The sequence below is a fragment of the Nannospalax galili genome, unplaced genomic scaffold, assembly GCF_000622305.1.
Source record: "Nannospalax galili isolate Female #2095 unplaced genomic scaffold, S.galili_v1.0 scaffold334, whole genome shotgun sequence".
NCBI lineage: Eukaryota > Metazoa > Chordata > Mammalia > Rodentia > Spalacidae > Nannospalax > Nannospalax galili.
The window spans coordinates 3,181,960-3,208,445 of NW_008336888.1; the positions used below are offsets into that span (position 1 = coordinate 3,181,960).

Sequence of the window (26,486 nt, forward strand, 5' to 3'; positions counted from 1 at the left end):
GCACTATGATTCCAAGATTATAAGTGTCAAATAACAAATTCAAAGATTTTTCTCCATTAATTCAATAATATAAAAAATTTTAAATTTTCAAGTGTCAATTATAATCCTAAGCCTAGAGATTCAAAGATGAATAAAGCATTGCTTCTCCCCTTGAAGGAACAATATAGAAACACTTGCTGTTCTCTATGATGAAAAATCAAAAACTACTAGCTTAAATTAAAATTCATGTAAATGCAAATGCCAATGGGGAAATATGTCCACAGAGACAAGGGGAACAATATTAATACATGGTGCCTGGTCTAATCAGAATACTTGAAAAGAGTTTTGGCTAAACTAGAAACTATCCAGGAAAGAAGAAGCAGGATAATGAAATGGAAGAAATGGTGGAGAAACTACTTTGCCTTCCTGACTTTTAAAAAAAAAATGGAGGCGTTTTAACTAGATAACTAAGGTGTCTCCATGTTCAGTACTCTATGTGTTCATGATTGTCTTGCCAGAAAAAAAGAGTCTGTATCTTCTAATCTATAGTAAGATCACCCAAGTCCACTGTCCCTTTGTTAGGTTAGTCATGTATATGTACAGAATCCTTGTTAACTGAAATGGTATGAGAGCTGACATATTAATCTACTGAGGGAATGTCCAGCATAAAGCCCAAACTGAAAGGCGTGAGGTGCAGTGTACACCTTATCTAACAGAAGAAAGATCAGTAAACATACAGTCAAGAAAGAATAATTCTATATAAGGAATGGACTCCAAAACTAGGGCATAAGTCAAATCAAACTCAGTCATAATTAATCCTTGGAGTTCTTGAAAACACTGTAAAAAGCAATGCTGTCTTCAACATTGTTCTCAAGTTGATCATGGTTTTCTTTCAACATGGAAATGGGTTACTGGTTCTTCAGGTATTGACCAGATAAAGTAGTAGGTTTGTGTTTAAAGTTCATGCTACACAAAACATGTATGTTTGATGAGAGAACTGCCCTTAGCATAAAGAAATGATTACATAATTAAGAAGCAGGAAGAATGAGCTCCATTGAAGAACGAGAGATCCTCACCTTTCATCTCATACCCTCCCAAGGACATACATTCATGGAATGATACAGCACAGAAATCATCTTCAATCTTGGAATCACCCTTGCTCTCTGTGAAGTGTAGGATCAGCTCAATTTATGCAGCAGCATGGATGCTACAGCACTGCTCAAGCACATGAAAAGCACGATCAGAAGTAGGACAGAGTGGTGTGATGCTGTGTAAGGATTCACTTAACTATCTTCAGGAATTAAGAAAGAGGCATAGGAAGTGGAATGCTCAAGTTGGGTCTTCTAGAATGAACAGCCACTCATGAGGTAGACAAGAAAACAAATTCAGAGAAAGAAAGAGCTAATACATAAAAATACAGAAGCAGTGTTGTTGGTTATACTGCATACAACATTGTTAACCGCAATAATTCAACTATAAACCTAAAAATTTACAGCCAATTTTGAAAAAGATGCATCTTAGCTCAGAAAATTGTTATTGAATATGTCAATGTGGTTGTAATGAAATGCTTCTTCTAAGTATGTGGTTATTAAATAAATAATTAACAAATAATACAGAAGCACAAACAAACAGGGCACTCTGAATGAACTGCAAGCAGGGAAGCATTGCTTAAACTTAATAGGTGAAGGGAAAATAGGATAGAAGCCCAGAGAAGAGGCAAAGGCCTAGTTCAAGGACCTGCTACAACACATGGCACCTCTTGAACTTAGTTCATGTTTAATCCCTTGAATCTGGTTCTCAGAGCACACGGTCCCTTGACTAGCTGCATCAATATCAGTAGGAACCTGCTTGAAAGGCCAGTTCTCAGGTTCTCCCTAGAATCAGAACCAGGATGGGGCCCCGCATTCTCAACTTTACCAAGCCCTTCAGTAGTTCTAATCCCCACTCAAGCTTAATCTTTGCTGGCAACTGATACGATGCTGCCAAAGAGTTTTCTGCTACAGGGAGCCAGGATCTAGGCCAAGACAAACTTCAATACCCACCTTCTGTCCACTCCCTCATGCTGATTCTCCCGTGTACTCATGAATATGATGGTGCTGGTCATCTATGTTCTATATAGGAAAGAAAGGGCCTGAGCTTTAAGCACAACCCAAATTCCTATTACGTGCTTAGAAAAGAATCTCTTATACAAGTGCTTTGGTTTTTACCATTTCCAAACTTACTTGCAAAACTACTGAAGTTAGCTCAGAAAATGACAGTAAAAGGCATGAAGACTAGGAGACACAGAAATTAATGATATAGAAAATATTTTCCTCCAAAAGCTGAGTAGGGTGATTTAGACAACATTCAGCTTTTACTCATGACAAGAAAAATCTTCAGTTTGTGTCTCAAATCAATCCTTGACAAACTATTACAGACTGCCCTTTTCCTTACTTAATTTTCATATTTCAAGGGTATCATTTTCCAAATGTTCTGAAACGAATTGACCTGAAGGTGGTGAAAGCTAACTTTATAGTACTAGTCATCCATGTGCGAAAAATATTTTCACAGAAAAAGCAAGTGCATGAAAATATTTTTACCACAATAAATTGCTGGTTCCACATTTCTTTGAAAAGAAGAGGGGAAAAAACCTGTGAACAATTAGTGATGTGCTTAAACTGCCAGCCCAGCACCACTGAAACTTACTGGGTGCCAAATTATTTAGCTGAACAGTATTTAAATTAAAAACTAATGACTAGGTTAATTTAATACATGTCCATCTCTGCTCCAACTCTGTCTCTACTAATTGAGCTCCAAAGCTATATTTCAAACATGCATCTAGTCAGTGAATGAAAACCACCTGACTACTTGACTATAACAAGTTAGTTACCAATAGCAACTTCTTTTAATCTAAGTTTTATTGACATTTTAGATGCTTAACTATAAACTGTTTGCTAGACATTCACCAATGAGCTAGAAGGAATAATGTGAAATGTATAGAAAAATATCCTTAGTTCATAAAATGAGTTACATTAGGTAATTTGAGTGTTTTACATTATAGTTACAAGGTTTACCAAAATGCCTATAGGTATAAACACTGAACTAAACAGTTAGGTAGAGTTCCATCAACACACCTTTAAAAAATGAATCTCTGAGTATTTAATCTTTGCTGAGGGACGACCCATGCCTTCCATTTACCTTTGTCCCACTCATTCCCCCATCTATATCCTTTCTGAGTCCACCCTCATCCAACAATCCTTCTAGCATACAACTCTGTCATAAAGCTGCAAGAAATTATAATAGTTTACAGATTTTAAAAAGTGTGGAGAATCAGTCAAAAAAAAAAAAAAACAACTAAAGTTATGGTAAAATTCCAAAAGCACATAGCTAAGCATGGTCTGGCAAGCACATGACATACCTATCTTTGCTAGGAGAGTATAGAACAGGGCCACCCCTTCAGCTTCTGCAAACCAAAAATGTCACAAACATTTGAAACCACCCACAGAGGACCAACCTAAATCTATGCAGGCTCGTCTATTCAATCCACAACAGTCACTGAGCATAAGACACACAAAACCAAACCAAAAGAAAAAATGTTTTCACACTATAGCACAGAAGAAACCCTAATGAGCAAACACTTGTCCACAAAGAGTTGACAGAAAAAAACCCTCCCAGACACCAAATGAAAACAATATCTGAATGTGAACTTGGCTGGAGAACAAACAGAATGAAGTTATGAAAGCTAGGATTTGGAAAGTGCCATGATCATTTATAATAGCAGCAACTGTCCTAGATTCCTCTCATCCAAAACAACATGGAGGCAGGCTACCAGCCATCAATTTCTGGACCTTACAATGTATCCCAAGGGTATGATGATGTAATGGAAAGAAATATCAGAGGAGCCAGAAAGACTGATTCCTAGGGCCATTTTTGCCACAACCTAGTTATGGAACCTTGGGCATGTCACCTCAAATGTGGGGGGGAAATCTCAGAAGGCTCAGAAGTCTGTATGACCCTGTGATCTTTTATCTGCACTGTCAGACTTAGATTGTCTTAGTTTAGGATGTGATGTGGAGGTAGAAGAGTTAGGGAAGTAAGAGAATAGATGACAAGGACTGTTTATTTCAACGATGTAGAAGTAAAAATGGGATGATTCTTATGAAGATTGTGGAAATAACAGAAAAAAAAAAAAGACCGAGCTTGTCAATAAAAAAAAATCAATTTACAGTGTAGATTCTCAGATGAAGTAAACAGAGAAAGAATTCATCAAAATTTCTTTGTTTGGGTAAGTCCAGGCTTTCACCATAGCAGGTAGATAGATAACAATAGATGATAGATAGATAGATGATAGATAGATGCTCTTCTCTATATAACATCTCTATAAGATTTATCCCACACTCATCAATATTATGATTTTCTAACCTTTATCTTTCATATGAAATCATCTTAAGGAAAATTTTTATAGAAAAAATCCCTTCCTTCCTCTCTCTCTCTCTCTCTCTCTCTCTCTCTCTCTCTCTCTCTCCCCCCTCTTTCTTTCTCTTTTAGTTTCCACCTGGATACTTCCAAATACATGAAGTTTACTACTTCCCAAACCAGTCCATCTTATTGTTTGAAAACAAACTTGAAACTAGATTCCCTCATAACTGAGGCTCTGGCCCTGTCCTCTAGTCTCAGAGAATGCTAACCATTTTCCTTGATCAGATGTTTGAAAAGGCTGCTCCATTCCACCCCTGCCACCTAGCCCCAAGCCAGGTTAAACACATACATACTTCTTTCAACCCCTCCTCGTCTGACATGGTTTCCTGAATGTTCTCAGGCTGAGTCTCCCTGAGTCTGGCTTGGCAAAGCAACTCTTAACATATGGCACCAAGAATGGAACACAATATTCCAAATGTGGTCTAACAATTCAGCCTTCTTCACAAAAACATTCACCAAGTGCCTCCTACACTCCAAACTAATATTTTTCTTGATCTGGACTATACTTCTATTAATGCACTCTAAAAATACATTAGCTTTGTTTGTTTTACTTCATGTATCAGAATAAACACAAGACCATTCTGTTATCCAAATGATCTGCTTATTCCTCCATTGCCAGTTCTATAGTAGGACACTCAAAACTGAGCCATGTCATCCTGGGTGGACCCTGTCATTTACTTTAAACTGGAAAAATGCTGGTTCTCTGACAACTTTTCAACCAAGTCTCTGATAAAAATAATTTTTAAAAGGCAAAGTCAATGACAGATTTGTATGGCACAGGAGATTATCTTCTAGACTGACAATGGTCCACTAATCCAGCTAGAGAGAGACTGCATGCTGTATTTCAGGAATGGGAGATGACATGGTCTAGTTAGTGAGGTGAAAGGAAAAAGAAGCACCAATCTACAGTACATCTGCCTCACTCCATAGCAATCTTGTAAGATACATTGTTTTTTCAGAGAAAGAAATAAAAAAGTTAAGTGAGTGATGTTTCTAGGAACAGAGGGCTGAAATATGACAGTTCCATTTCACCCCCGTTACTAATTACTAGAGAGTCAGAGCTGAGCAGGGAGTATGTGTGATTACTGTGGGCTGGTGGGTTAAAGGAGGCAGAAAACGGTGTGCTAGGTGACACAAGTGGTACGAAGGCAGAGATAAAGCTAGAAAGGTTAAGTTGAGGACACACTGCAAAGGTTCTTGAATTCCATACTAAGGAATGTGGAGTTCAATCTGTGGGCTTTTAAGAATCAACCCCTAATGGTTATAATTAGTGAACCAGTTAAATATTTGAAAATTAATTTCACAGAAAATGGTAAGGGCTTTGGGGACAAATAAAGCAATATAAGTAGAGTATGTATTGGGGATATTATTTTGAATGGTGTTGGTAGAAAGTCTTTTTAAGCAGAAGTGATTTAAGTTAAGAGAACATGATATAAATATCTCAGAGAAAAGTATTCCAGGCTAAGAGATTCTGAATGTACTCAGCATATTCATCTTTAAGAAACATGAAGAAGGTGAGTTAAGCTAGACAAGAATTAGGAAAGGAAAAAAGGTAGGAAACAAAGATCAAGAGATGGCAAGAGCCAGATCATATTGGATTCTGGATTTTATTCCTAACATAATGAGAAGCCATGAGCATGGTTTTAAGCAGATTGGGAAGTAACATGATTCAATTTATTATAACACTTTATTGAAATCATAATACACTATATTTACAGTTCCCTAAAATATCAGTACCTAATCCAAAAGGAGAGTTTAGTTTGGCTAAAGCCATGTTGGCTTCTAATTCTTATCTAAGTGCTCATAAACCAAACATTACTAATCTGGTCTAGAGTTTTGCCAGGCTCTTGGTTTGAGAATCCATCATTCCTTCTCCTTCCTGCTCTCAAATTCTCTTTGAAAATCTGTGACAATTTTCCTCTTCTTTTGTACTGTAAAGAATTGATAATTGATAGGTTGACTAAGTGGTAAAAACATATGCAAATGGGTCTGAAAAAAATGAAAAGAGGGAAGAGCAGAAAGCCATAGGAATTAGAAAGATGGCGAAGCACCTAGGTAGGGTGTACTGGATATAGGAAGGATCAAACTGTAAGTATCTGCTGGGGAGGGGTAAAAGCCTGACTGCAGAGCTCCCTGGAAGTCACATTCCTGCTTGACCTAACATTAGCCTGAAAGAACACACACAAGCTGAGACTGTCATTTTGACTGGATGGCAGGATTACAGCTGAATTTTTCTGTAACTTCATAAATTTCCTCTTTAAAAAAAAAAAGAGGAACTAAGTAACCCAGGAACTATGTAGCCCAGGCTGGCCTCAAATTTATGGCAATTCTCCTGCCTCACCCTTTCAAGAGCTGTGATTACAGGCATGAGCTGTAATTTTACTCAGCTTTAATTTTCTATGTTAATGTTATATAACTTCTATAATTTAAAATAGATTTTCCAAAAAAGGCATCAGGCTCATTTATTTCAAGAAAGTAAACATGATAGACTCAAATCTTGAGGCACCGCAATGTGCTAAGAAACTGAAATGTTAGACTTAACAGTTTTGTTTTGTGGTGGTGCTGGAGATTGACCCAGAGCTGTGTGCATACTAGGCAAGCACTCTACCACTGAGCTATATCCTCACTTCCTCTTTCTTTCTGAGGCAGCGTATCACGTATGCTAGGCAGGTCTTGAACTTACTATGTGCTTTTGTGGATGCTAGGCAAGCACTATCACAATTGAGCCACATTCCCAGCCACAGATCTTTCTTTTTCAAGATTTTATACCTCTTTGGGAGGAAGAATGGAGATTACAGAGCCCAAGAAAAAAATTAATCTGGAAAAACAAACTGGCAATTTTGTGATGCTACTAGAGGTTTTATAATGTAGAAGTAGATGACAGAAGTTGGAATGAGACCCAAGGAGAATGCCCAAAACATTCTACATGAAGACCCTGTATTGGGTCTCCCATAGTGCCACTTGTCCATTTCTGGAAGAGGAGAGAGAGAGCCTTGGCAGCTCTAACTCTTATCCTGCTTCCACAGACCCTGGTTGTGCCAGATAGAATAGAAAGCAGAAAACTACTTTGAGAGAGAAAAATCACAAAGCAAGCATTCATGCATGCAAAGTCTGTGTGAGTGCACAAAACTGAGACAAGAAAGTGCCAGTTAGTACTTCTCCTTCAAATGGCAGTGCCAGTGGCTTTAAATGTTTTAAACATTTTATGTTCTGCACTCTTCAAAATTATTTATGACTTTTTTTTTTTTTTTGGTCTTTTTGAGGCAGGGTCTCCCTTTTTAGCCCCAGCTGTCCTGGAACTCACTATGTAGACCAGGCTGGCCTTGAACTCACAGAGATCCGCCTGCCTCTGCCTCCCAAGTGCTGGGATTAAAGGCATGCGCCACCACGCTCAGCTTTATTTATGACTTTTTTATGTTCCAAATTTTTCCTGGTTAAGAAAAAAAATTTTTTTTAGTTTGAAACAGGGTCTCATGTGGTCCAGACTGGCCTCAAGCTGAAGATGACCTTGAACTTCTGATCTACCTGACTCTGCCCTCCAAGTGCTGGCATTGCAAACGTGCACCAATACCACTGTACCTAGTTTATGTGGTGCTAGGATCAAACTCAGCTTTGTGCATGCTAGGCGAGCACTCTGCAAACTGAGTCACATCCTCAGCCCTTTCCTTTTAATGAAAAAGATTTTCATGCTTTATGACACATAATGAAAACCTTTTCTTACCTAACTTTCTGCCCAAGAGAATTACAGTAAAAAAAATTAGTTTCTTGAGATTTTGATACTTTGTCCTTATCAGATTGTTCAAAGTCTAATGTGTTGCTAAATACAACTGTGTCAAGACTGGCCAGAATGCTTTTGTTTTGTTTTGTTTTGCTGTGTTTTTGAAACAGATCCTTCCTGTATACCCAGATGGCCTGGAGCAGACCATGTAGGCCAGGCTGGCCTTGATCTCACAGAAATCCACCTGCCTCTGTCTCCTGAGTGCTGGAATTAAAGGCATACGCCACCATGCAAAATGCTTTTTGCTGCTTAGGAAAACTCCAGCCTTCTTTAATAAAAATATTTTAAACTATGATTCAAATCCAATGGTTAGCTCTATAAAATATGCAAATTTACCAAAATTCATTAATTGATTTTTATTTTTAATTTTTTGTTTCTTTGCAGCAAGGTCTCATTCTACAGCCCAGTCTGGATTCAAACTCATGTCGATTCTCCTAAGTGCTGGGGTAAGAGGCATGATCAACCACACCCAGCTTTTCTTTTAACTGGTCTTTTAAGAAAATATTATACTTGATAAATATGTTTGACAAGATAGTACAGTAATTAATCGGGCCAGTGAGGTGACTCACTGGGTAAAGGTGCCTGCTACTCACACCTGATGGCCCGAGTTCAATCATCAGATGCCACATAAGATAGAACAAGAGAACTAATTCCACAAACATGTCCTCTGACTTCCACATGCACACCCACACACACATGCACCATGCACACACACATGCGCACACACAATAATAGTAAAATAAATGTAAAATATTTGCTTTAATATAGTCAATAAAACATAATAATGCACTCACGGGAAGGCTTAGGAATTCATTAAAGTAATCCACGAGGAAGTCATCTGTTGCCAAACAATTTTCCTACAAAACACAAAACATCATGTTATGATCATGCTAAGATGTTTTGAAACATTCCTATATTATTTTCCAATTATAATTCAGATCTTCAAAACTATTTTTTAGTCACTTACACATTGAATCCTTGTTATAAAGTTGACACAGTCCACAGTCTCTGGAAGGAACAGGAAAACAGAATGCAGTATGTATGTGCTGGAGAATGCCTATAATTCCAGCACTCTGGAAGCAGAGGCAGAGGACTGGGAGTTACAGGCTAGCCTCACTCTAGTGAGTTCAAGGCAAACCTGTTCTATCCAAGACCCTGTTTTAGCCATCACCATCACCACCCCCAACAAAAAAAGAAAGAGAAAATAGACTGGAGCATTCTCTTAAAAGATCTTGTTATTGTAGTTAGCTATAAACAGAATGAAAACATGAAAAATGTATCACAATACATACTAGAGTATCAACAAATACAAAATGATACACCACATTATAAATTTCCCACAGACTTAGTAAATATATACTTCATAAAAATAGAGGCAGAGGACTGGCAAGATGGCTCAGTGGGTAAAAACATTTGCTGTGAAGGCCTGATAACCTGAGTTCAATCCCCAGAACCCATGGAAAGATGGAAAGAGAGAGCCAAGTCCACAAAATTGTTCTGTGACCTCCACATGTGTACCATGGCACATATGTGCCCACACATATCACACACAATAATAATAAACATTTAAAATAAACAAAAACAAATATAGTCAATAAAGACAGTAGCAAGTGTTTGAAGTTAAAAAGAAATTGAGAATGTGAAACTCTTCATTGCTCAATGGAAGTGATAAATAAAACAGTCAATTTACTTTCCATCAGCATGAGATAGGTTTCATAATCTGGATCCTGCTTGACAGAAACTTTTGCTGGTACATATGTTCTGTGCATAGATTGTGTGCACTTTTCTGTAACTGTCTCATCTACCAACACTGCCACTTTCAAAACTGGCAAAGTCAAAAACCACTGCCAAGAACAAAATTGCTCTTCCAAATCATAAAACACCTTATTTTATTAGTCATTGTTTCCACTGTGTCAAGAGCACATCACGACACACTCTACTGAACAGTACATGTGATTATTTTGTTATTCATAATTATATTTCAATTTTGCAAATCTAACACGAAAGTTGAAACATGACACAATGCTATTATTTCCATATGGCTGATAATTTTCTTTTTATGAAGTACTTGCCAACTTTTTAAAAATTACTGAAATAGTGGCTGGACAGATAGCTCAGTTGGTAAAGTACTTGCTGCATAAGCATGAGGACCCGAGTTTTACCCCCAACATTCACATAAAAAGCTGGGTGTGGTAGTGAACATTAGTAATCCCAGCTCAGGGGAGACAGAGATAGAAGGATCCCTGGGGCTCACTGGCCAGCCAGCCTAGCCAGTGAAGAGGCCCTGTCCCCAAAGCAAAGTGGATGGATGGCTCCTCAGGAACAACAAGGTTGACTTCTGGTCTCTACATGCACACACACACACACACACACACACACACACACACACACACACACACAGAGTATGCGTACACCTATACACACACCAAAAAAGTCACTGAAGTGGGGCTGAAGAGATGGCTCAGTGGTTAAGAACACTCTTCTTGCAGAAGTCCAGGGTTCGAATCCCAGCACCCACATGGCAGCTAACAACTATTCGTAACTCCAGTTCCAGGGGATCCAACAGCCTCTTCTGTCTTCCATGGGCATTGCACGACATGGGTGCACTTACCTACATGCAGACAATACACACACACACATAAAATAAAAATAATAAAATATTTTTTAAAAAGTCATTGAAGTATAACACTGTACAGAAGATACTATAGTATATTTACAGCTACCTTGGAAAATAGACTTTTTTGAGTCATTTTAGGCAACTGAAGTGTCAGAAGAGAATTATAGTCACTAGCTGGAAAGATTCAGATCAAGGAACTTACTAGAAGTCTCAACTGACAATAGTGTTTAGTTTGCTAAGATCTCAAGTGATTAAAACAGCATGAACTACGATTTAATAAATTGCCACTGATGTGGAGAAAGGGGAACGATCACTCACAGCTGATGGGATTGCAAACTCATGCAAACCCTACGGAAAGCAGTGTGGAAAACTCTTAAAAAACTAAAAAAAAAAAATGAACCTAACATATGACCCAGTTATACAACTCCTTGGCATATACCCAAAGGAATCATCCTATTGCAGAGATACTTGTAAAACCATGTTTGTTGCAGCTCTTTTCACAATAGCTAAGAGACAGAAGCACCTAAGTGTCCCTCAACTGATGAGTAGTTAATGATAATGTGTACGGTACACTTACACAATGGAGTTTTACTCAGCAGTAAAGAAAGATTAAATAATGAAATTTGCAGGTAAATGATGGATCTAGAAACTGTTATACTAAGTGAAGTAACACAGATTCATAAAAACAAAAGACGTATGTTCTCCCTCATATGTGGATCCTAGCACCAAATTCTTAAAAGTGAGTACATATCCAGATGCAACTACATAAACCAAGAAAATAGAAGGAAACCAGGGAGGTAAAGGGAAAGAAGGAACCTGAGAGAGAAGAATAGTAGGAGGCAGGCATTACTAAGGGAGAAATGTATAAAAAATGGTTAAGGGGGAGGGGGAGAAGGAGATTTATACAAAGAACTATGGGAACAAAGGGGAAGAAGGAGCTCAAAAGAGGTGGGACAGGGGCTGGAGAGATGGCTCAGCAGTTAAGAGCACTGGCTGTTCTAGCAGAAACCCAGGTTTGGATCCCAGCACCCACATAGCAGCTAACAACTGTCCAAAACTCCAGTTCCAGGGGATCTGATGGCCTCTTCTATACTCCGCGGGCATGGCACGACATGGGTGCACTTACCTACATGCAGCCAATACATGCATACACATAAAATAAAAAGTAATAAATAAAATATTTTTGAAAAGAGGTGGGACCATAGTATACAAAAATTATCAAGGGAGAAATGGGGAAAGGGGACACTTTAAATGGGAAGGGTAAGGATGGAGGATAAGACATGGAGAGAAAGAGGAGAGATAAATAATGCCTAGCTAGTATAAATTTTAAAAAACCCACTGAAAAATTACACATACAATATCCCTACATGAGTCTGTGACTATAGCTGAAGGCTACATAACAAGAAACAGTGCCAGACAGGAGAAACCTTTCTCTGAGTTGTTGGCCAGGGTAGTCCAAGAGACTCCAAAAATTATACAGGCTATTGCCACAGTCCTTGACTGGCTCTGAGAACTTGATGGTAAGACCCTATTGCTGAAGACAGAACATACTTGGAACTCAAGATTTGGAGCAATGGAGCTGGAACTGACCTGGAAGCATCTCCCCTGAAGGCCAGTTCTCATAGCTTTGGAGAGCACTATGCAAGCTGATAAGGGAGAACATCAATCGATGGTCCAACCCCAGCTTCAAGGCCTGAAAACCACATCAATGACCAGCACAGCAAATGACATTGGTACAGTAGTGGCACTTTTATCTTGGGGGTAATCAGCAGCTACCTAATTGGACTTAAAGCCCACTCAATGGGAGGAAACTCAGGTCTGGTACTGTAAACCCAGCCAAATATACATAGCTGAAGAGGTCCTAGATCTTAGAGAAAACGCAAAGGTTCTCATATCCCTAGACTAATGTAATTTCTTACTATGTGCAAAAATATGGATCCTTAAATTTACAGACAAGCATCCCAGTTATCACCCATCAAAGTAGCTTCTTTTTCAACAGACAGAGATTATTACAGTTACACCACTTGTCACACACAGAGATTCTCTGTGAATTGCCCAAGCCTAAATGGCACATCTAGGATGCAACCTCTATACCTAAGACTCATGGAACATAGAACAAGGAATGAAGAGAACAGTAATGCATCTTTCAATTCTCATCAATAAAGCTTCCTCATGCAACACAGGACCAGGAACACAGAAGGCCACAAGTGGCCAAAACACAGAGAATAAGAGTTGGTAGAGTGTGGTCCTTGGACAGGTCTCCTATATCAAGGTCCACCCACCCAGGGCTCAGGGCCATTGCAGAAAAGGGGGCAGAAAGATTCTAAGAACCAGGGAGGAGGTGAATGACCATACAGAAACAGTCCTACAGGTACCTGGGACCCTTCTCATACAAACTCACAGCAATGGTGTCAGCATGCACAAGACCCATGCAAACTTAGGCAGACAAAAACCCAGCACAGAACTGTGGAAATGAACAGCAGGCCCCACTCTCCGTCAAAGAATTATTGGCAGCTGATTACTGCTGGGTGAGGAAGAGCTGATCTTGAAGGGACAGACTCTAGATAGGCTGATTAAACCCCAGTGGAAGAACTTGTACTGAGGGACATCTCAGGACACTAACTTTACATAATAGGCCTTAAAACAAATAAATGACAGAATGTATGAACTCCAGTGGGGGGCTATGGGAGGGGGCCAAAGGGAAAGGAGGTACAAAGATGATTTTATGTATGAAATATATAAAATTCAATAAAAATTTTAAAATATAATAAAAAATAAATAAATTGCCGCCTTCAGAGTGGTGCTTTAGCAGTACATGCTCAAAGTTCTGATTAGCAACAGTCTACTAAAGTAGACCACAGACAGTGTTTTGGAGAAAGCTACAAGGTCAATAATCTTTCAGAGTTTCAAGTTTCTGGACTGTATTTGGTGAAATGTCAAGTTAACTCTTATGAAAAAGCATCTTAACTCTGTAAGATTTTAGTGTTTCTAAGATACAAAACACTTGTGTTACAATAAGGGAAGTCAAACTTTATAGTAGTGTAACAGGATCAAGAATCCAAAGATGGTGTGGCTAGAGAGATAGCTCAGAGGTTAAGAGCACAGGCTGATCCATCAGAGGACCCAGGTTCAGTTCCCAGCATCTACATGGTGGCTAACAACCATCCATAACTCCAGTTCCAGGGGATCTAATGCCCTCTTCTGGTCTTGACCAGCATTGCATGACATGGGTGCACTTACATATATGCAGGCAAAATACTGATACAAATAAAAAGTCTAAGAAAGTAAAAAGAGCCATAGATAAGGGGGAATGTACATTTTATATTAATAGAGGCAGCAGAAAATGAAATTACTTGTTTTTCTAAATTATGTGTTTTATTTTAATTTTTAGTCAAAATATAGGATGTACATTTCATAGTCTGATGAACAAGTAACATTACCAGAAATTTTTAGATAATCCTGATTCAGAAATTCATTTTCAGATGCTTCCCACTTCTGAGAGACTGTAACTCACCACTACATGTGATGAAGCACCTGTTTTGCTTGTTTTTCTTCTTGATCCATTCAGATTAGTGAACGTCTATGAAGTATACTAAGAATGAAGCACTGGGAAATAACGAAGGCCATACATTGCAAACCCCATCTTCATTGTTCAATTCAATAGTGATGAGCCAGCTATGCCAAGCTGACATAGTTGCTAAACATTTCCTCTAGTTGCTGACCTTACCAGCTGTGGATTGACTTTTCTGGGGGGCACTGGTGGCCCTGTCTTTACCTCATGGTGATGTGGCATCCTGGCATTGCCCACACCCTCAAGTTTGCAATTAGAAACAACCACAGAAATGTAAAGTATTATTCAAATACATTGAAATTGGTATTTCTTTTCTGAAACTAGATCTTAATTCTATTGATATTAAACACTGGTAATTATATTGATTTGGGGCATTTCTGCCATGGGAAATAAAGTGTAGTCTGCAAATGCCACCTGCTCAGTTCCCTTTGGGCATTTCAGCAGGAAGGCTGCACTTCTCTAAGTAAGTGAATGCATCTCCGACTACAGTCACTAGTTCAATGTGTTCAACTATCTTGCCATGTCTGAGGCAGTCTTTAAAACCCATGCTACATGAGTGTGTGTACGAGTGTGTTTGTGCGCGCACATGTGCATGTGTGTGGTACTGGGGAAAATTCTATCACAAAGTCAGACCTCTAGCCCTAAACCAATGAAGATTTGATAAACCCTTTATTCCCAAAGCCTTTGAATTACCAAAGAAAAAATTACAGTCCTTAATCTGGTTTAGTATCTCTATTTTCCTCATTATGTTTCCATAATCCAATTGCTCAGACATTTTTAAAATAATTAAATTTTCATACTCAGGTTTATATCTTCCAAATAACCAGTAAACTGTTGATGGTTAAACAAATAATCAACAAGAAAATTGAGTTACGATGTTTCTCTATTACATCTTTCCTTGGGTTTGATGCAGAGTGATGCAATGGATAGTGGAGCACTTCTTTAATATCAAGAGTACTCTTGAAATCTGGCTTTCCATGCATTACAGGTGTACCACCTGTGAAAGTAAAGTCAGCTTTTCCATTTTTAGTCCAAACTTCCTAAATTTCTTACTGAAAGAAGTCTGGGCCAGTTTGTGCACGCTTACCAATGGTGGAAAATTGTTTTGCTTCTTTTGCTGCACATTCAAATCAAATGAATTACCATTTCATCACCAATTTTTTCATTTATTACTTATGTGTACATATGTGCATTGTTGGTGGACAACTTGTAAGCGTCAGTTCTCTCCTTCCACCATGTGCGTTCTGGGAATCATATTCATGTTATCAGGCTCAGTGGCAAGTGCCTTTACCAGCTGAATCATCTTACTGGCTATGGATATATGAAAAATTCTTATGGAGACCAACTACTTTGTAAGCTAATTTTAAAATGATTTTTTAAGGGAGTGTGAATGGGGGACTCCTGCATAGCTGAACAATGCTGCTCTAAGAAGATATGAGCTATTAAACAAAATCTCAGTGCCGGTCATGGGATAGTTCCCTATGAGTTCTTGGTCAAGGAGGCAGGAAGGCCCCCAAAACAACAAAGGTCATTGTCACTGCTTTTGGTTTCCCACCATTACATGATAATAAGATCCTATTGCTGAAGACACCACACACTTTGGTTGCAGGACATAGAAAAATCAATCTGGAACTGACTGGAAAATTTCCTCCCTGCTGGCTAGGTTTCACAGTGCAGAAAGGTGCTGTGCAGGTCACTGAGGGGAGAAAATGCATTAATGATCTTATCTACCCCTGGATCCTGCATGCTATAATACCAACCTGCTACTAAGACATGCCCACCAGTGCAGGAGGGAATTCATGCTTGGTATTGTAAACCTAGTGAAAAGCCCATGATGGTGGAGGCCATAGGCCCTAAGGGAGAGCCTACTATTCCTGTTTTGCTAAATGGTCATATTGTCAAGCTGTTTTCTAAATATTTACATTTATACCCATAATTAGTGCTACTCTCAACCTTGGCCAGAAACTGTTTGTTTGTTTGTTTGTTTGGTGGTGGTGGTGGTGGGTTTTTTGTTTTGTTTTTAATTGTAGTTAATACAGAGACTCATAACACATCATAGTGCTAAGAAGAGAATAGGTGACTGTGAGTACTCAGCCCAAAATGGGAATTCTATATCAACCTCTAACTCCTAGTCTCAGGGAACATCACAGAAGAGGGGGCAGAAAGAGTGTAAGAATTGGGATGGGGAGGAGTTACATGAAATGCCATCATCTGGACATGACATGACCATTGCACTCATGAACTCACAGTAGCTGTGTTTACCTGCACAAAACCTCCACAAGATCAAGCTAGTCAAACATCTATCATGGAGGAAAATCATTTTTCTTTGTGGATGTGTCCACTGGGGTTGCCTATTCTCCAATGGATGGCCCCACACCCATGTATGACTTCCCTTCCCCCAGCAGTCATCAAATGCCAATAGCTACTCAGGTAGGAGTAGGCCTTGTGAGTCCTTCCCCATCCATGCTTCTGTGATGTTCCCTGAGTCTAGAGATTAGAGGTTGATATAAGTCCCATTTTGGGCTGAGCACTCACAGTCACCTATTCTATTCTTAGCACTTTGATATGTTATGAGTTTCAGTATTAACTGCTGTCTACTGTAAAATACACACACACACACACACACACACACACACACACAGAGTCTCTGGCCAAGGTTGAGAGCAGTGCTAATTATGGGTATAAACATAAATATTTAGAAGGCAACTTGACAATATGACCACTTAGCAAAACAGGAATAGTAGGCTCTCCCCTAGGGCCATAAGCTTTTCCTAGGTTTACAGTGCCAAGCATGAATTCCCTCCTGTGGAATAGGCCTCAAATCCAATCAGAAAGCATTTGGTTACCCCCATAAGAATCATGTATATACCCATACATGGATACATACATATACAGATTTAAAAAAAAATCTTTAAAAAGTTGGGCATGGTGGCATGCACCTTTAATCCCAGCCTTTGGGAGGCAGAGGCAAGCAGATCTTTGTGAGATCAAAGCCAGCCTGGTCCACATAGTGACTTCCAGGTGGGCTGGGACTAGGGAGGCCATGTCAATTCCTGGAACTGGAGTTACAGACAGGTGTTAGCTGCCATGTGAGTGCTGGGAATTGAACCAGGGTTCCCTGCAAGAACAGTCGGTGTTCTTAACTGCTGAGCCATCTCTCCAGCCCCCCAAATTATATTTTCTTATGAATGAAAGTATAGACTCTACTCTGTTTATCCCAAAGTGTTGGTTGTCATAATATCAGAAGCATACACCTAGTTCTCCAGCCACCTCCCCCCCAGACTCAAGTAATCCAGACTGGACTCAAACTTACTACATAGTTGAACTCCTGATTCTCCTGTCTCTGCCTCTAAAGTGCTGGCATTATAGGTATGGTACACCCCACTTGGCTTAAAGCTCTTTTAATTTGATGGTATAATAAAATATATTCTATCTTTTAAAAAATATTTTCTTTTCAAAGTAGCTTTTAACTTGCTTTATGAACTATGGGTTTTATATATAAGAAAACCTTCGGCCAGGTGTGGTGGTGCACACCTTTAATCCCAGCACTTGGGAGGCAGAAGCAGGTGGATCTTTGTGAGTTCAAGGCCAGCCTGGTCTACATAGTGAGTTCCAGGACAGCTGGGGCTACAAGGACACCCTGTCTCAAAAAGACAGAAAAAAAAAAAGAAAGAAAACTTTCATCAAAATAATTATTTTAAAATACTATAATATTTTGATTCCATAAAGATTTTTAAAATATTTTACTATTTTATTTTATGTTATGAGACCTTACCTTGGTGTTTGGGGGAGGACTGTGGAAGCGTTTGGAACTTCGGCCTGGAAAAGCCATTGACTGCTTAGAGTTTGTTGCTGTGGAGCTTGGAATAGTTAAGCTGAAAGAGCTGTGGACAACGGAGGCCTGGCTTGTGACACTTCCCAGGGAAGCAGAAACTATCAGGGCTATTTGTGTGAGATTTTGAATTGAGAATCTGTGGATTCTGGTCAGTTAGGGCTGAAGAATCAGCTGTGATTTTAAGAAGAATCCAGAACCTGAAGTAAAACCTTTGCTTTACTGGGAGAGTTGATGCTGGTTAGCTGGGACTGGAAAATCAGCTGTAAGTAACAAGAGACCAGCATCACTGTGGTGAAATCTGAGAGGTATTTCCTCAGGGTCAGCACCCGGAGGGGACTCGAGCCTCCATCTCAAGCTGGAAGCAGGACTTGGTAATACGTAAAAGTCTCCTGCACGGATCTGGTGTTGAAAGCGTGACAGGGTCACAAAGAGCAGCTGAGGCTTGGCACTCTGAGAGGCCAGGAAAAGTCATTGGTGAAAAGTGCAGCCTCAGTTGCAGTGAAGACCCCAGGATTGAAGGAGTCATGGAGAGAATCTGAGGTGTTGCACCCCAAGAGGCCAGAAGAGGCCATTGGTCAGAGTGCAGCCTCAGTTTCGGTGGAGACCCCAGCTTTTTGGAGATGCTTGGACTGTGGGACGACCACCAAGGGCAGCAACAGATATGGAATGCAGCTGGCCTGGGTCTGCAAGACTAGCTGTGGACGGCAGAGTCCGAGAAGTGGAGCTACCAGAACCCTTTGGAGCCTACATGATGGTGAGTGAATCCCAGATGTCCAGCCTTGAGCTACTTTGCTGGACTTAGGTTTTACTTAGGTGTGCCGGATTCTTCCCTTTGAAATAAGACAGTGCTTGTTTGGGATTTTACAGGAGCCCAGTTATGAGACTTTTAAAAGAAACTGTGAACTTTTAAGTGTTTGGATTTTCATCATATTTTGGGGACAAGAAATGGAAAGGCTGTGACTGGATAGTGATATGTTTGTGTATCAAGTTGACAAGGGGTCAATTGTGCTGGATAGCTTTAGTGTCAACTTGACACAATAGGTAGAAGGATCTGCAGTTGGTGAATTGCCTCCATTGGACTGGCCTGTGGCCATGTCTGTGGGGCATCTTCTTGATTACTGAGTGACGTGGGAGGACCCAGGTGTTGCCACCCCTGGGCAGGTGGGCCAATGTTGTATAAGGAAGCAGTCTGAGCAGGGGCCAGGGGAGCAAGCCAGTAAGTAGCATTCCCCCATGGCCTGTGCTCCAGCTCCTGTCTCCAGGTTCCTGCCCCAAGTTCCCCGATGAACTGTGACCCTAGAAATGTAATATAAAATAAACCTTTTCCTCCCCAAGTTGGCATTGGTCAGTGTTTTGTCACAGCAACAGAGAATCAAACTAGAATAGCCCCTCAGCCAAAAACAAGAATTTAAATAGATACAAGGTTTCTATGCCCCCGATGAGCAAATTATTAATTCTAAATGTTATTCTAAGCTTTGGAAAATGAAGACCCATGTTGAGGTTAAAAATTTCACAGACATCCATAATAAACTGTGGTTTTAGATCTACTGACTGAGCTATGAAAAAAGGGTATTATGAACACTGGAACACCAAACCAAAACACTACTACTCAAATGAAATAGAAATTTGTTTAATGTAATCATATGAAGTTTCTTGGCTGGCACTGCGGCTTCCCAAATTGCAGGAGCCCAAGCCCCTCTGGCAACATTTCTGCTATTTTCAAGTGCCACTCCACCTCGTGATCCAAAACAACTGTTTCCCTCTAGCATCGCAACCTTATTCCAGCAAGCAGAGAAGACTCACTCTTCCTTCTATGCTGACATGAGTTTTAGAGTCAGAATAACCCAGCTTCTGACTATGGCTTATCCAGTAACAAGCTGTGTGATGAAGGGGCCAGTTACTTGATTGCTGTAAATACCAGCTTTTCAGAAGTAGAACACGGCATTCCTGCTTAGACTGTGTCAACCAGAAGTCAGTGAAGTGACAACATTCAACTAACTGCAGGAGAAGCTAAAATCTAGGCTTTATCCTAGATAGTACAGTATTTAGTACCTATTATGAAAAAGGAGAACATGAGATTTGGGGAGCTACAGGTCCCTGTCATACTCTTTCTAAGAGCAGGTAGCATATTAAGAGAATAGTACTATCACACTATGGAAAATCAAGGCTAAACATGTGTTTGAGACAGGCTACTTATTTAATGTATAGTCAACATTTGGTTGAGCATGTGAATTTGAGGATCTGGTCACAAACTGGTCTCCACAGGAAGCTGTCCAGAGCTCTAAGACAGTCTGCATGATGTTAAGTTGGAAGGGTTTCACGGAGATGAGCTGGGCCTGAAAGAATGTGCCAGATTGTGAAATGGCTGGGGAAGGGCAACCAAGACAAAATTCGACAGCAAAGGAAGGAGCCAAGCAGGGCAGTTTGGCTGGAGCAGAAGGCATGTGGAAGTAGTTTATAAGCCCAAACAGGATGGATGTAATATTTATCATAAAGAAAAATACTCAGAAGCCAGGTTAAAGAAGGCTGAAAAGTTTTAGAAAATTTTGAATGGCTCTGTGGGCTGCTAGATGTGTGACCTCAGAAATAGTTAACCTCTGTGAGCTTTGACTTCCTCAACTGTGAAATGTGGGCAATAATTACTACCTCATTAGGGTTGTTTTGAGGTTGAATTGAATATGTAGTCAGCATCCAATAAATACTAGCTATTAATAAAGTTTCTGAGCCAGTCAAGTAATACGGTAATTCTGGAAAGAGGTAGCCTGGGTAGGAGTGATGGGAAAAGGTAGACAGAGCAAAACAACAGCACGTAATACAATTCAGCTGATTCACAGAAGTTTGCATTTTATGCTTTAGGCAAAGAAAAACTGGAGTTGGCAGAGGGAATGTTGAAGTATATCTGTGGAATCTGTTAGGACTGCTGCCAAACTCCAGGCACAGTGATGAAGCCTGAAATAAGACAGCAGGTGTGAGGATGGAGGGAAAGACCAGGCTATGAAAGGAACTTGAGGTAAATGTTTACAGTCAAAGAATGAAGAAAGAAGGGCTTGTGTGACTGGATGCTCAGTGGCACCACTCGCCAAAATCTAAGAAATTAAAGGAAAAGCAGAATTGGGGGTGGGGTAGAAGTAATAAAAGTTCTGGAGAGGTGACACAGGGCATTGGTAATGAAGATACCTACTAGCCCACTGGATGTGCAGAGGTGGCACCAAAAGTTGCATGTGGAGCCAGCTGTGGTGGTGCACACCTGTAATCCATCCTAGTACTTGGGAGGCTGAGACAGCTGTATCATAATTTTGAGGCTATCCTGGGCTACACAGAAAGTTCCAGGCAAGCCTAGGCTATATAGTGAGACCATGGGTGATGGGGAGCAGTATCTGGGTGTGTGGGATAGTGGAGTGTGGACTTGGAAGTCTTGTGAAATGGGAGTAGTTAAAGCTATTGGCACAAAGGAGGAGCTCACCCACAGAACTTTAAAGCAGAACAGTGAAGGGCAATAGTTTCAATAAGAAAAGAGAAAGAGAAGCTGGAAAGGGGGGATAAGATTGAGAGATCAGAGAACTGGAAGACAGTGGATGCCAAAGAAGCCAAGGGAAGTAGGAGTGGATAATCAAGTCCTCGAGTTCAAATTGTTCAGTTGTTAAGTGGTATGATACTAAGTGCTCATAAGAAAGTTCATGCTGGAACTGGACTGGAAAGGAACCGCTGACTCCAGAAATCCTACTCATCCCCTACTGCAGTGAAAGAGCACTTTGGGCTTAATGCCTGGAGCAACTTCAGTTTCCCACTAAATAGAATTTGCCAATAGGCTGGAGCATTTCTGACATGCTGTGTGTGCCTATACCAACAATTTCTCTCCCTCTTCTTTCTCCTTTTCTTCCTCCTCCTCCTGCTCCCCCTTTTCTTCCTCCTTCCCCCCCGCCCCGCCTTCTTCCAGCACCTGCTGACTTAGCCCCTGCTAGACTGTGAAATTCCTGAGACTTATTCCCTATTTTGTAACTGTACTTTGAATACATAATCACTCATGTTTGTTGAATGAAAAGCCAAAGCAAATAAGATAATAAGCCAGCAAGAGATGGAAGTGTTGAAGGACATTAGTAAATAATAGAAGTGGTTAGAGCTCTTAGAATCAGCGCAGTCCTTAGGAATAAGCTTTGCTACAACCCATCTGTCTGTAACCTTAATCAAGTTGCTCAAATATACAATAGGAATTACAACAGAATGTGCTCTAAAAATAGCACTTCCTAAATGATGTATATATTTGGCAACATGTTTAGTACAGCTCAACTTCTCTGAAATAACAAGAATAATGTATAGAAAAATCTTAAAACAATTATAAATCAACCACTGTATTTTTGCTGTTGTTGTTTACTTGCTTTTGTGCTACTGATTTTGTTTTTTTAAGACATGGTCTCATGTAGCCTAGGTTGGCCTTGAACTTGCTGTGAAGTTGAGGATGACCTGAACCCCTGGTCCTCCTGTCTCCATGTCTGAAGTGCTGGGATTATAGAAGTGAGCTACCTCACCTGCTGAATTGACCAGTTCATCAATGCCATCTACTAGTGTTTACTGCAACCAGGAACTGCACAGCCACATAACAACGAAGTCATGGAGATAAAGCCTGACTCTCATGTAGATGATGCAGCATTTGGAGAAATTAAATGAAGTCATTTCATCTGAAACAACTTTAACAATGATTAACACCCACCATACAAATCAGTGGGCCCCTTCTTTCAAATATATCCAATAAAAATATAAAAAGGCCTCTACACAGTTCTTACCATTAACTAAATAATGGAAAGTTTTGGCTACACACATTTGGCAAAAAAGGAAAAGCACAGGACTTTCTTCTATGATCTAATCTTTGCTATTAAAAGCCAAGGGGAAAAAAATAAGTATCCCCTCTAAATTGTACTTACAAATTCTTCTTCTGTAATATCTGGTGGATCTGAAACAAGATAAAATATTACATTATCGCACTCAAATCTGATTTCCTTTCAGAGTAAATGAAATAATCTGAGACAGTGCCTCGCCCTACTTTACACAATGGGCAAACTTGGTCAGATTTTGGCCCTCCGTTCATTATCTGCACATGGATTGAATTTGAAGTTGGAATTCAAGGCGGAAGTGGGGAGAAAGGCCTCTGGAATCCAGTTTAGAATCCACTGTGACCCCAGAGCTAACCTTAACGGATGGAGGGCGGGAGTGGCCCAGGACTTCAGCTGCAAAATGGAGAATTAAGCAAGGTGACGCAGCACCGTGCCAACGTGAACCTGAAGGTGGGGAAGTTCGGAATAAAAAGCAGGGAGAGGGCAGTGAGGCCAGGTTTTGAGTGTTGGAAGCCGGGCGTGGGGCCAGCAGCCTGCAGCTCAGGTGCGGAGCTCTGCGGCCTGGACTCCGCGGCCCGGCCCAGCCACCTACCGGCGGAGAGCCGCTTCTCCGGCATGCCGAAGGCCGCGCTCGCTCGCTCGGCGTCCGCGAGGCCGGTTCAAGCCGTCCCGCCAGCCCAGCTCTCCTCGGATCTACCCCGGCAGCGCTGCTTGCGCCCGGGCCAGCCGGCCACGAGTTGCTATGGAGCCGGGACAATGAGGCCGCGCAGGCCGAGGCCCGGCCGTGACTCCGGTCGGCTCTGAGCCCGGGCGGCCGCTCCCGCCTTCCCTCCGTTACTGCGGAGACCGCGGCCGGGGAGGAGGAGACCAGTCCTGGAGTTCAGCGCAGCTCTGAATCTGAAAGGCCTGTGGATGGGGTGATCAGCCCCGGGCTTTCGGAGCCAGATCTCCCCTTGCACCATTTTAAGACTGTTGTGTTATCATGAAATCTGACGTTTAATAATTACTCGAAAGAGGCTGAAGCATGAGGACCATAAACTGAGATTATCCTGTAATGTGTGTTCCGGAAAAAGGATGAAAAGAGCCAGGCGTGGTGGCACACACCTGTAATCCCAGCAGTTGGGAAGTACAGGCAGGAGTTCCAGGTTCCTCAGTTAAAGAGTCAAGGTCCGCTTCAACTACAAGGAGATAGTGCCTCAAAAAGAGGTGAAAATCGAAATCAGCAATTATTCTAAATATGCATTTTTAGTTTATGTAAAACTCATGGATATCTCAAATATGTGGTTCTGACTTTTCCCTGTGAGGCCAAATGAACTCCAGAACTAATTGCTTGCTGCCTAAAAGGAAATATACACCTTCCCACCCCATTATCTTCAGATTTCATCTTCTGACCCAGAGTGGTGGCAAAGACCTGTAATCCCAGCACTAGGAAGGCAGGAGGATCAGGAAAGAGTTCAAGGCCAGCCTGGGCTACACGATAACCTGTCTCAACAAAACAACACACACATACACCTCCCTTTTATAATCATTAAGTGATACTTTTATTTGCCGAGGAACTCAATCCAAAAACCTGGGAGTTTCCCTCTTAAACCGTCCCTTCCAAACCCCATATTCAGTCAAGCACTTGGACCTGCTGGTTGTACCTTAAAATATTTCTGGAATCTGGAATCTCTTCTCCATTCCCACCAGCAATCACAGCCTTAGTACCGGCTCCCATCTGGACTGTTGTAAAAACTTCCTAACTTGTCTGTCTTCCAGTCTTTTCCAGTGGAGTTCTCCTTAAATCCATTATCCATGCTGAAAGTAAAACCATCCATCTAAATGCAAATCTGACCTACTTAAAAACCTTCAGTGTGGGGGTGGACAAAAGGCTGGCCAGAGCAGGGCAGGTATGTGTATGCTCTTAAGACTGGGAGCCTGCCTGGTTATATTTATTGCTTTTTCAATATGACATAGGAAAAGACAAAAGTGGAACAAGCCACTGCCTTTGCCAGACAAAATCGGAAGGCCAAATGAAACCAAGGGAGGGCTCAGAAGGGAGCAGAGAGGTAAGGAGAGGTACTGGGGAGCAGGATGCATCATGGTCCTTGTGGAACTAGCAGGGACTCTGGCTTTCATTCTAAGTCAAGTGTGAACCACAGGAGAGTTGAAACTGAGAAGTATCATGATTTAACTTTTATGAGAAAAGTGTCACTCTGGCTGCTGTCCAGAGGATGTGGATAGCTCAAGTACAACCAGGCAAACACTTGATGGAAGCTTGGGGCAGGCAGGACACGTTTATACATTTTAACAGTGGAGCCTAGAGGATCTTCTGAGAAGCTGAATCTGGGAAAGGAACAAGCATTTAGGGATGACTGAGTATTTTAGCCTGAACAGACAGAAGAGTGTTGTCATAAACCAAGATAGGGAAGATTGTATGTGGACCACTGTAGAGAGGGAAAGTGTGAGATGTCCATGAGCCATCCAAACCAAGATTTTGAGTTTGCGGTTGACAGAGGAACCAACCCATTATGTGGGATATCAACTTGAGAATCAGTTCACAAATGAGCTTTAGTTTTTCTGCCACCACAGAGGGACCCTTTGAACTTTTCTTTTTCAGGCACAGTTTTCTCATTTTTCTACACTGTCTGATCAGGAGTAATTTCCTCCCCTATCTATGTTCCCATGGATTTCTGTCACCGGCTTCTCCTCTTGCTCTTGTACACTTGATGCAAACATGTATTTCAAAACATGTATTTTAACATATGGTGTTAACACAGGCATATTAACATCAGTGTTAACAAGAACTGAACCCTCTGTGCTGCCATCAGATGGTAAACTGGGCAGTGAGGGGGCTACATTTTATTATAAGCCCTCTCTCTGCATTGAACTCACTATGGTGTGCGTACCATTAGGTTGGAATGAACTTCTGGAGTTCCTCGCCATCAGAATCATCTGCACGGTGCTCTGCTCACAGATTTGACTTCTACATTCCTATTAGGCAGCCATACTGATGAGAAATTAATGATCTGTTTTAACATGGACAGTGGCTCGGGCATTACCCTCTTACCAGGAGTCTCAAACAAGAACCTGAGTGGGTCAGCGTTGTTCTTCCCAAGTTACAGTTTAGAAAACTGAGACCTAAAGACGTGAGAAAATTTATGCAGACACATGTTAATCCATTTCTCACATTCCAAAGCCTTTGCTCTTAGATGGCTATGTTATATGGCCTTTTTCCCAAAAAAAATAATCTCACAAGATTAAAAAACAGCATGAGAATCACAAAGACAGTGACTTAAATCAAATGCCTATACTATAAACTGTTCTCATGTTTTGGTGATTTTGATAACTTTAGGCATAATTCATATATCAATCAATCCACTCCTTTTAAGTATGGAACTTGCTGGATTTTAGTATGTTCAGAAATGCACAATCAGTAT

At 40.7% G+C, this 26,486-nt stretch overlaps 1 protein-coding gene across 11 annotated transcripts in view; it reads right to left on the minus strand.

The window, feature by feature from the left end:
• Positions 1-23,751, minus strand: part of Rgs22 (regulator of G protein signaling 22) — a 171,883-nt gene extending 148,132 nt beyond the window's left edge. For 10 of the 11 annotated variants that reach the window (XM_029562779.1, XM_029562775.1, XM_029562773.1 and 7 more), the window contains exons 1-3: positions 23,660-23,751; positions 23,158-23,186; positions 9,010-9,072 (exon numbers count right to left, since the gene is read on the minus strand). In XM_029562779.1, coding sequence (XP_029418639.1) covers positions 9,010-9,072; positions 23,158-23,186; positions 23,660-23,684 — 117 coding nt within the window. In that variant the 5' untranslated portion in view covers positions 23,685-23,751. Of the gene's footprint in view, positions 1-9,009; positions 9,073-22,764; positions 22,878-23,157; positions 23,187-23,659 lie in introns of all 11 variants that reach the window. The other variant, XM_029562770.1, reaches the window with a different exon arrangement.
• Between the last annotated feature and the right edge of the window lie 2,735 nt (positions 23,752-26,486).